Raw genomic sequence first — 12,731 nt, forward strand, 5'->3', positions numbered from 1 at the left:
CTTAAGGATTTCAAGGCATATCTTAACCAATTTTTAAATTAACTTTTAATCTCAAAATGCCCTTGAGATATAGGTAGGTTTGGGAAGGGTTTATTATCATGCAAGCTTATCACAAAAAAAGGAGTATCTCTTAGATGGATATAATTATTCAATTCAATCACTTTGCTTTCTATTTCATGACATTAACCCTATATTTACACTACCTAAGAGTGGAATAATCAGAGTGGAAATAATTGTATGCAAGGGCTGTTATATGGCATTTACTTCTTTAAGGAATTGGAATATTTTTACTCCTAAGTAATATAATTTATGAGTAAAGCTATATATTTTTTCATTTTTATGAATGAATTTTCAATGTTTTCCATAATGAACTCTCTTCAGGATTAATTTATGAATAATATGAGTAACTATGCCTTTAAAAATTATGATATATATTTATATTTTATATATACATATAGATGCCACATGTCAGGTAGTTCTGATTATTTTTATATATATATACATATATATATTTGTTCTTATATGTATATATATATATATAGCATGTAAAAGCAAAGTTATTGAGAATGTATGATATATGATAGTTAAATTATACAAATATATATTTTATGCTTTGTATAAAATATAAAATATGCAGTAAATTAAAATTATTTGGCTCCTATTTTGTAGGGGAAATGTAGCAAACTGGTTGAAGAGAAAGTAATGACAAATTGCTATGGTACCCCAACTTAATACAAATCTTAAATTGTTTTTGAGATTTGACTTTTAAACAATGTATCATTTTTTCATGCTTTTTTTTTTTTTTTTTACCTTGGCTTACCTATTTGCTTGTTTTCATTGCAACTGTGCTAGTTCAACATTGGAAGGAAAAAAGAAATAGGACCACGATCCTTACTCTTAAAATATTTCTGTTGTTTATTGTTTACTCTGAAAGCCAGTGATTACGGTTGGGCTTGGGAGACTATTTTGGAGGCTTATGAAGCTTATGAAGCTAGTTCACCAATCTTAGTTTCTCCCCTTCTATGAAATAGCATTGCTGGAGAACAGTACTGGAAAACGACTTAGAAATGAGGGTACTGGAAATACCCATCTATAAACTGGAGAGTGGAATGACTACTCCGTCAATCTGAAGTGGTTATTGTGAGGCTCATGTATCATAATATGTGGAGTTCTCAATATAGTCCTATAGACAGAGGAGGTATTATTATTGCACATAAAATCTCTGAATTATCAAGAGACAATATGAGTAGCCCTTGTTAAAGACAAAGAAACAGAGAATCATAAAGTTTAGATAGATTATCTAAGATCACAATGTTAGTGTTCCTTATTCTGTGTAGCTTTCAAAAAGGAGTCGTCGTTATTGACTTTAGATAATTCAAGGAGAAAAAGAAAAGATTAATAAAGGAGTTGGGAAATTAGGCCTCTGTGGAAGTTTTACTTTCATTAGGCACCTCCTGTGTCTGGCTCTGCCTGGTGTTTCTGCATTGTCTGAAAAATGTGATTACTTACTGAATAGGAGACAGGGTAGAATCAGAGAGTTAAGGTTTTCATACCTGTGGATAGTGCTTCCTCTATCATATTAAAAGGAGTAAGAGGAAAGGAAAGATCCAGGATTTAGGTTAAGCCTTCACAAAACTTTCCTAATTTTTGAGCTGAATCATCACAGAGGTATTAACAAAGGCTGATGGGTCTCTTTTCTCTGCAAAGGAAAATTTAGTCTCCACAGGATGGGTAAGAATTGGTCTTCCATGGCATTAGGGGAGCCTGGTTTAGATGACATTTGACTTTTGCTTTTAGAAATTCATGCCATTACAAAATGTTCAGTGCTGTCCAGGATGGAATACTGAATTTAGAGAGTACCAAAACAATAGATTTAAAAAAATCAGCCACATGGCAATATATAGGTAAAAGCAAAATGGAAATTACTGGAACACTATAAAGAAGAGTGCTTAAACTTGTAGATACTTTGTTCCTAGTTCTGGATGCCAGCTGATGAGTCAGCGGTGTATGATTCATCTTTCTGAGGGCCCTTGAGGTCTCTGTTGTTCAGAAAATGCAGCCCTGAAAGCTTTCGTGTGGAACTGATGTCTTCTTCAAGCTCAAAGGCAGTTTCTACTTGACCAGATTTTCCCTGACATAACATACTTAAGTGTTACAGCATTTATCATGTACGCCTCCTCAGGTTTGAGTCATGCTATTGTCTTTTCTTTAACCACTGAAATATTTCAATCTGGCCAATCTGTACTGTGTATCTTCCACAAAATGTTTTTTGAGCTATGGGAGGTGGCTTATAATTATTGAAGTTCTATGTATGTTTAGTTGTATACAACTATTATAGTAATTATAAAACATTTTTTAGAAAAATATATCAAGAAGGTACTTTCCTGATTTGTCTAAATCATTAAGAATCAACACTCTATATTTACAAAAGTAAAATATATATTCTTTTTTTTCTTTCAAACTTCTTTTATGCCGTTTTTTCTTTACAAAGTTCTGTCATACTTATTATTCATTAGATTCTCACAATCACCTTGTGAGTTAGTATGGCAGGAATTGTTATTTCCATTATTTTGATGAAAAGCTGAAGTTCAGATACCTAGAATGCCATGTCAACAGTCCCCTCATAATGACTAATACAAAAGTCTGTTTTGTTTTTTCCAATATTGGGAGCTTTACCCTGTGCCATAGTGTTTTGAGATTTGAGATAGTTGTTTGAGGGAGGAAAAAAAGCTTAAATATTTGCTTCAAGCATATGATATTGTTTTTTTAAAAAATAATTAGAGCCAATAAACATGTATTAATTGAATGAGTAAATCAGAAAAATAATTTACAGAATATTGCTCTTGTCCACAATCTTGCCTGGTAGAATACTTTTGAGTTTGTACAGGTTTTTTTGTCATGGAAATACTAAAGGGAAAAAGAAAGCACTGGAAAATGAAGACAAAACCAAATGGGTAAAAGAAACAACCACAGCACTTCATAAACTCTTTGGATCCATGAAATTAATATTATTTCTAACCTGACTCACAGAATTTACTATATGCTATTTTATTTCTTGCTGTTTTGTTACGCATCTTATCTCTCCTGAAATATTAAAATAAACTCTTGGAAGCTGGGACCCTGTCCTTTATTTCTTTTGGTGCTCTATTACATCACCCCAGAGCCTACTACTGTAGTCAAAGGCAATTAAAAAACATCAATCCACTAGTTGAAATTACTAATTTAAGAAAGATGTTGCTTTAAGAAGCCATTATTTTAAAATATTGGTAATGGATTCTCTAGGTCAGTGCAGGCAGTTAATCTTCAACTTTGGTCTCCAGCCAGAGGCCGTACCAACTTGCTGTCATACAATTATGATTAGAAGTTCCAAAGGATGAAAACATTGTCTATTTTTATAGTGCCCCAAGTGACAATGTTCAAGTATAAGTGTATACTTGATGGATTACAAACACAAATGAATAGCGGGCTTAGACTAGTGTCTTACAACCCATTAAAATCTCCCACTGGGCCCCGGCAACTCTACGTACTCTGTCCTTTGGACCTTTTCTCCCCTCAAAACTAACAATAGAATCAGATGTGATTCCTTAGCTCTACCTCATTCCCAGCTCTTGAATTCTTAAAAAAAAAAAATGACTTCATTGTCTTTTGGTGTTAAGAGTTTTACTGCTTATCACCATGAGCAAAGAAAGGAAGAACAACGACTTTTTTTTTTTAAATAGAGAGGGTTAAAATCTTGTGAAGTCCCTAAGGAAGTGGTCTCTGTCCTTGACTTTCTGTATCCCTCAGAGATGATAACTTTAGCCTTCTGCTCTTACCTTTGAGGGCGGAATTCATCATACTACTTTCCCGCACAGTTTCCTCTTCCTGGGTTATACTGTGATCAAAAAGTCAGTCAATCCAGAAGAAATGACGGGAGATCCTAAGCAGTCAGTGCTCCTCTTATGGCCTCCATATTGGATTATAGCCAGCATACTGGGCTTCTGCCTGCCAATTAACTTACTCATTCTGCAGATATTTATCAAGCACCAATTAGAAAGAGGGTGGATGTGTGGATGTGTGTATACATATATATATATATATGTCAGGAACAGAAAACATTGGGTCTTTGAGTGTTCTGGGAATATTGACTCAGAATGAGGTAACAATGGCCAAAATCAAGGATGTTGCAGTTGACAGTGGAAATAAAACAGAAGCAATGAATTTAAAATGAATAAAAATAAATTAAAACACCCCTAGGATTTTGTTACTGCTTGGACAGGGGAAGTTACGTAGAGATAGATGTTTAACAATGATTTCAAGTTTCCATGTGTTCTATGCTCTCTCTCTCTCTTCTCTGGAATAGGCAAAGAAGTAATTAAAATCATAGGCTTAATGATCAGAGCAGACTTAGATTTAAACTTTAACTTCACATATTAACTGTATGACTTTGGCATATGACTTATCACCTTTAAACCCCTCACAGAGTTTATAAGGAATTTATGAGATTATCTATCTAAAATATTGAGTACAGTTCTTGCTTCTATATTCATAAAATATGGAATCTGGGGTCTATGGAACAATGATGGTGTCATTAGTAGCATTGGGTCCTCAAGGGTTTTGGAGCTGGTTTTGAAACATGTGTAAAGACATAAGAAAGATGCAGAGACTGCCATGTGTATGATTTGTTGATGTACTGTGGTTTGTGGAGAGTGCATGAGGTTCAGAATCAGGCCATTAGAATTAGATTTCCAGCCAGACCAATACTGAGAGACAATTGCATTTGGAGGGTATGGTTAGAGGTCATAGAATGGGATTCACAACCCCAAATGTGACCAATGTCAAAGGAAAGCTATGTCTAATCTTCTTTTGCTTAGAGTTGGCTTTTATGCCTATGAAATACTGACTACTGGGGTCAACAAGTTAAGGTGCAGGAGCAAAAAACAGGACTAAAGGAAAAGTCAGTTATATACAATGTAAGAATCAGGGAAACCACAGGAAGACCAAGTAAGGAAAGATAATGAGAAAGACTCAGAGACTTCACACAGACCAAGCCTGGGAACACAGAGTCCAAGAAAAGAAGGCAGAAAATCTGATAGAGTAGAAGAAATAGGGCAAAAGTCATTGTCTCATTGTCAGACAGCCATCAAATCTAGGAAACTTATAGGAACTAAGGAGCATAAGAGCTGGTAGAGAAACAAATACAAAGCATCAGACTGATTCTAATACTGAATGTATCTGATATCCAACCAATCAGAAGAGTCTCTTTTCTGATGTCACCCTGGAGGGGGCTGACTGCAAGACTGATGATCTGGGTAAGAGGCCAGGATAACCCAAAATATGTGCCTGCTGGCAATAAAGGGACCAGGCAGTCATGTTTCTTTGGCAGGGAGATTCTCCTAGCATATCAAGTGCTCCTGGTCAGATTTCTTCTGTCTGCCTTTGCCTTTCTGCATACTGACACCAAGCTCAGCCTCTAAAGTTCCATGTTGGTTTTAGAGCCTTGCAGGCCCTGAGTAGTGGAGTTATATTGATTTCCTGCCTCACAAAGAAGTACAAGAGAAGGATAAGGAGCAGGAGTAGGAGCAGAAGAAAGGAGAAATGAAGCAGGAAGTCAAGTGAAAAAGAGGGAGAGGAGATCTGGACAAGTTAGGACCGTGGCTCAGACGTCAGGCACCACCCTTATTACAGTGGCTGTAGAAAACAGTAACTGCTTTGGCTTTGTTCCTGTGCTGCACTTACTGGAGGAATATTGCTCTCATCTGTATACTCAACGGCATGATTTCATGCATAATTGGATGTTACTTGCTCATTTTTTCCCCTTGAGAGAAATCAAAGTTTCTTACGTGGGAAATATTTCTTAGCCTGGGGAAAATAGAGACTTTTCTCAATCTGTATTTCCCCAGTTGTCATAGACATGAAAGACAACTGGGAAAATACCTATTGAAAAAACTATTGCAGGGCAACATTTATTCAAGTCTCAAAATATATGAGGTGCTTTATAGAGCAGAGAGATAGATGTAGTCCCTTAAGGCTTAACTTGCAAGCATCAGCATTGAGGGAGGAAAGCTAATTTACTATTTTCTGAAAGGAAATGGAGTTGAGAAGAATAATTGCAGCAAATGCTTAAACAGAAAGAGTGTCACAACTTTTTATTGAATTCTGGTTTGGGATGTTTTTGCAAACTTATCAATCATTTTGTGACATTTTACAGTGTAACAAGATTTTTGGTGTTTGTGAAACATCATTTTGAAATTGCCCCAAACTAGAGCACGTGCTCTCTTTTTTTGTCACGCCAATATTGAGTACAAGTTTTGGAATCTTGAATGAGTGATGTATTTGCTAAAACTCTTGATTGCAAGTTACAGAAGTAAACTTGAGTTAGAAAAAAAGGAATCTAGTGTAAAAGAAAAGGAAAGTCTTAGGGAACTTCAGGATAGGAAATCCACCTAGGCACCAGGAATGTTTTGGGACCTGATTCTGGAAAACCCTCAGGTGTCTCTTCTCTCTGGGCTGCCTTTCCACACATTTTGCTCTATTCTTCTCGATCTCAGCAGATATGATTTTGAGGTCAAATGAAGGCTTTCCCACAGCTTCCACATTGACATATTATGATTTCACTCTCCCAAAGTAACTGCAGAGCAGTTTAAATTCCTATTTCACATTCCTGGGAGAGAAAATCTATTTGCTACCCACTCCTCACCCCTTTAGGTCAGAAAGCCACCCTGGTCCCATGGTACATAATATGAACATGGTTTCTGGGGGCCCAGGTCTGTGGATATTGGGGCACAGAGATTTCCAGAAAAAGAAGGTTGTTGTGGGTTTGGTGGATGTGCCTAAGTAATCTATCCTATCATGCCCAGAATGCCACCTGGCACAGGGACTATTCTCCATAAGTATTTATTAAATGAAATATTGGTTGACTGAATGCACTAGCAAGGGTAGAACGTGCTTGCATAGATAAATAAAGACATTTTTGCATTTTAAATGTCACAATAGTAGATCTTTAGGAATTGATTGCTGTAATAGTTAACATCAAACTAAAGTTATGTTAGTTAAAAATCATTTGATTTCTGGGCTGTTTTTATGCATTTGTAAATTTTTGTGGGAACAATATTTGGATGACTTAATCCATGTAGTTATTCATTTTAATAGTGTTTATTTCCCTGTTTCTTTAAAATTTATTTGACATTCATGAAGACCAAGCCTGGAGTAATTCGGCCAGTACCTGTAAAATCCAAAATATTACTGAGAAAAGAGGAGGAGGTCTATGAACCCAACCCTTTCAGTAAATACCTGGAAGATAACAGTGACCTCTTTTCTGAACAGGTGAGCATACCCATGAGAAAATATTTGATACTTTTATAAATGACTGTATAAAATGCCTCTGTGAATTTAGTATGTGCAAGAAAATGTTTGTTTGATTGGAGTATCCTTGGTGATAAAAAAAGATAATTTTTGCATGATAAATAGGAATCCTTATATAATTCCAGGATGATATTTTGAAGCATTTCAATGGATTTTTTTCTGAAATGTTTCTGAAATATTGGTGTTGTTTTGGGGACCAAGATATTACTCTCCATAAAGACATCATGAAATCACTGTTTGTGTGGGTTACATAGGTGTTACATTCCTATTTCTAAAATCTTGCTTTCTTTTGAAGAGATGTGATACTTTAGATTTGGTATATCAGAGTCAACAAAAGTCCTATTGTTTGTATTCATATCAAAATAGAGATGGTGCAGTCTCCTAGATTGAGTAGTACTAGTTACGGGATAGGGGCTCAAACCATTTTGAGGATTTATTGTTCATTTTGTTTGTGTGTGAAAAATGTATACTATATTTCCCTTATATATCCTATATGTTGGAGGAGGTATAAGGGAAAGTTGCCAATGGTGCTTTATGAGATATTTTAGAAAAATATGAAAATACACATTTATACAGTATCAAACTTCATAAATAATATCAAAGACAAACTTTTCATCTTTGTCTTATTAAAATGCAAAAAATAAGCATGGACTATATATTTTATATTTTAAATATTATTAAATGGGTAAGCAATGTAAGACATTCAGAAAACTTTCTGGATACAATCAGGACATGTAAGATCATCACATTTTAAATCTATTAAAATAGATTTATAAAGGAATATAAGGTGATAGGGTCTTTTAAAGTTTTTGTTTGAAAACAATAACCTACAATATTCTTGAAAATATAAATTACATTTATGTTTATAAAACATAAAGAATATCTTATCTGCCACATGTTGGCTCTATAACCCTGGGCAAGTGGTTTCATCTCTCTAAGTTTTGGTTTCTGTTTTATTCCAATACATTTAGGGGGTACGAGAGTTTTTTTGTTGTTGTTGCATCGAATAATGCTGAAGGCAGAGCTTTTAGTGTACCTATAACAGAATAATGTACATTGTACCAGATAGGTAGATTTTTATCCCTCACCACCCTTCCACCCACTCCACCTAGTTTTCAATGTGTATTACACAACTTTATGACATATATACCCCTTGTTTTTCTCCCACATATAAGTAAGAACATGTGGTATTTGTTTTTCCATTCCTGAGATATTTCACTTAGGATAATGATCTCCAGCTCCATCCAAGTTACTGCATAAGACATTATTTCATTCCTTTTTATGGCTGAGTAGTCCTCCATGGTATACACCACATTTCTTTATCCACTCATCTGTTGATGGGCACTTAGGTTCATTCCATATCTTTGCAATTGTGACTTGTGCTGTGATAAACATTCAGGTACAGTTATCTTTTATAAAATGACTTCCTTTGGGGATTGCTGAATCAAATGGTAGGTCTACTTTTGGCTCTTTGAGAAATCTCCATACTGTTTTCCATAGAGGTTGTACTAGTTTACATTCCTATCATCAGTATATAAGCATTCCCTTTTTACCACATCCATGCCAACAACTATTGTTTTTGACTTTTTAATGGCCATTCTGACAGGGGTAAGGTAGTATCTCATTGTGGTTTTGATTTGCATTTCCTTGATAATTAGTAATACTGAGCATTTTTTCGTATGTTTCTTGGCCATTTGTCTGTCTTTTTTGGAAAAAAAAAAAACTCTGTTGTCTTTCACCCACTTTTTGTTATTTGTCTTTTTGTTACTGATTTGTTTGAGTTCATTGTAGATTCTGGATATTAGTACTTTGTTGGATGTACAGTTTGTGACTATTTTCTGCCATTCCATAAGTTGTCTCTTTGTTGATTATTTCCTTTGCTGTGAAGAAACTTTTTAGTTTAATTAAGCCCAATTTTTTTTGTTGTCATTGTTGATACTGTATTTGCTTTTGGGTTTTTCATCATAAATACATTGCCTCAACCAATGTCCAGAAGAGTTTTTCCTATGCTTTCTGGAATTTTTATGTTTTCAGCTCTTACGTTTAAGTCTTTAATCCATCTTGAGTTAATTTTATATATGATAAGATATAGGGATCCAATTTATTCTTCTGTATGGTCCTATCAAATTTTCCCAGCACTATCTATTGAATAGGTACCCTTTTCTCATTGTATGTTTTTGTCTGCTTTGTTGAAAATCAGTTGGGTATAGATGTACGTCTTTATTTCTGGGTTCTCTATTTTGTTGTATCTACCTTTATACTAGTACCAGGTAGTTTGGTTACTATAGCCTTATAGTGTAATTTAAAGTCAGATAATGTGATGCCTACAGATTTGTTATTTTTGCTTAGGATTTCTTAGGCTATTCAGGCCCTTTTTTGGTTCCATATGAAGTTTGTTTTTTCAAGATCTGTTAAAAATGACATCAGTATTTTGATGGGAATTGCATTGAATCTGTAAATCACTTTGGGTAGTATGGACATTTTAACAATGTTGATTCTTCCAATCTGTGAGCATGGGATATTTATGCATTTGTTTGTGTCATCTATGATTTATCTCATTAGTGTTTTGTAGTTCTCCTTGTAGAGATGTTTCACCTCCTTAGTTAAGTATATTCCTAAGTATTTTATTGTCTTTGCAGCTATTGTAAATGGTATTGAGTTCTTGATTTTACTCTTAGCTTGACTTTTACTAGTGTATAGAAATGCTACTGATTTGTGTGCATTGATTTTGTGTGATTAACCCTAATTGGATCTGAAATCCCTATTTAGCCTTGAAAAAGTTCAGTATAAATATTTTCTTGTGATTAACTACAGTTTTTATTTATAAAATGAATATGAAAATATTTTCCATTGATTTATGTATACATTATGAGAGTGCTATGATTTTGATGTTTGAATTTTTAGAAGGCACTAATATATTTGAAAATTATAATTATAAGCAATTATTTTCATTTGTGGAATAAAATGTCATCCTCAAATTAAATTAAATAGAGAAATCTTAATAATATATGTTTGTCTTCACTAATTCCACACATAGCAGAAATAGCAATTCCTGTTAGGAAAGCATAGTTCCATCATCATCAAAAACATTTATAAAATATCCATTGTTTGCAATGTATGAATACTCTAGGGGCTTAATGTGAAGTTTTAAACCATACAAAATCATTATAAAAAGTTTACAAATATAGTTTAGTGATTATATGCAAAACATACTTCCAACAATTGAAATAAATTTCACACATGATCCATCTAACCTACATTGTTCAAAATATCATCTAATGTTGTAAAATAATAATCTTATTATTTTATGTGTGTATAATTTTAAATTTGTGCATTTTATTTCACTCAAGATTCCTGTAGAATATGAAGTTAATCTATCTGTAATTTATCACATGTACTATCTTCTGAAATAATAAATTCCATTTTTAAGTGCAGGAAATTCATATCATTAAAAGGAATTTCTATTTCTTTCATTGCTTTTTCTGACTATCAAGTAAGTTTAAAGCTTTGTTTATGTTACAACGTAAATCCATTTCCAAATATTTGGCTGCATATTTGACCTCTTTTGCAAATATTAAGTTGCCACAAACATAATCTTATCTGTATTTTCTTTCAACCAATTTGTTTTTGTTTGTATCCCCACTTGAATGTGAAACATTAAAAGTAATAGCAGACAGTGAACTGTCAGAGCTGAAGGAAGCCTAGCATACTACTAAAAATGAATTCCAAACATCTCCTGGTCGTATTCATTGACCTTGCATGAGAGGGAAAGGTATGATAGAACCTTGGAGCACTGCACACCCAGGAAACTGTGTATGCTATCAATTGACCTTTTTATGCTGAACTCTAATTACCCTGTCATTGTGTCCAGAATCTACAGTGGAGGCAGATACTAAGGACAGCTCACAAGTGTAGATGCTTATGTCTACTTAAAAATAAATTAAATAATAACAATTTATAATCTTGGCATTGCTACTTCATCAGAACTACAATAGAAGAAAGCAGACTCAAATTCAATTTTAGCCACTATTGTGTTCTCTTACACTGTTGCTGCAGAATAAATTGAATGGTTCCAAGCTCAGTTGATCTCACCCACCCATGTAATGGAAAATTCTTTAGCCAGACAGTTGGGCCAAAATGAAGCAGCTCACATTCACTAATCTGCCTTGTATTGGGGAGAGTTCCACATGACAGGAGATGTTGGATGGGATTGTTAAGTCAATAAATTTATCCTAGCAGCTTCACTGCCATAAAATATGATTTCAAAACTCTGTTACAAAATGTCAGACACTAAAGATGATGAGACTAGACAGAAATGTATTTACTGTAGCTCAAAAAGGCACAGCTAGGCAGCCTTTTGAACTGATCATGAACTGAAAATTTGCCTAGGAACAGCCTTTGAGTGCTAACAGCAAAGTTTGAAACCAAAGCATAATTAAGTAATTGAGACTTTTTAATCACCGACTTTTAGATCAAAATGCCATAGGCCAGAAAGCATCATTCTGTATTAGATGCGTTTATATTTTAACAAAACCTTTTCAGAATGAAGACTATGCTTTTCTGAAAATATCTTCAAATCCATTATCGTGTCAATATGTGGTCATTTTGCATTATTTCAAAATATCCTTCCACATCACCCTAAATCTATGGATTTAAAACTATGGTAATGTGTTTTGAAGCATATTTCTATTGATAATTAAAGATAGAGTTGGAAAATAATTATCAGAATTGATTGGACAAATGGGTATCCAGAAGATATAGAAAGTCAGAAAATCGATTCGTTAATGAGAATAAAGATACTAAAGAGCCGGATGGTTTTTAATTTATTCTACTTAGGACTTTATAAAATATATTGATTATTTTCTGATAATTTAATGTACCTAATTAGATAAATTAGTGATTTCTTCACTGAAGATTTTCAATTTAATATAAAAAGCAATAGCTAACCTCAGTTACACAAAGTGCTATGTAAAATATTCTCTTTCTTTCCTTATAAATTAATAATTCAACCCATGATATTAGATATTTCATTACTTTCTTAAAGCCTGAGAGAAATGTATAAAAAAAGTTTGGGATAGAATTAAAGAGAGAATATTGTTTCATCTGGTTTTCCCAGAAATACTTTCCTTTTTATTCTTTATGACAAACAACACTTTCCACCATGTATGCCTCTTAAAATTTATTTTTCTTCTAATCTGTTTCACTGAGGGAAAGAACATGTTTTTGTATGAACATGACCATTGAGAGAATTTCCTCCACACTGCCTCACAGAGAACATAAAAGGGCAATTATAGGGAGTTTTCTTCATTGTAGTATTTTCATTCTTTCTTTTCTTCTGATTTTTCTTAGACATCTGACTTGCCTCTCTTCCCCACCGAATTGTCTCT

General features: G+C 33.8%; 1 protein-coding gene across 11 annotated transcripts in view; it reads left to right on the forward strand.

The window, feature by feature from the left end:
* LOC123632965 (muscular LMNA interacting protein) overlaps nucleotides 1–12,731 on the forward strand; it is a 240,116-nt gene that overhangs the window by 176,699 nt on the left and 50,686 nt on the right. For 9 of the 11 annotated variants that reach the window (XM_045543764.1, XM_045543769.1, XM_045543765.1 and 6 more), the window contains one exon: nucleotides 7,177–7,305. The exons of the other annotated variants lie outside the window; for them this stretch is intronic. In XM_045543764.1, coding sequence (XP_045399720.1) covers nucleotides 7,177–7,305 — 129 coding nt within the window. The remainder of the gene's footprint in view (nucleotides 1–7,176; nucleotides 7,306–12,731) is intronic. 11 annotated transcript variants of the gene reach the window in all.

This window comes from Lemur catta, chromosome 2, assembly GCF_020740605.2.
Source record: "Lemur catta isolate mLemCat1 chromosome 2, mLemCat1.pri, whole genome shotgun sequence".
NCBI classification, from domain to species: Eukaryota; Metazoa; Chordata; class Mammalia; order Primates; family Lemuridae; genus Lemur; species Lemur catta.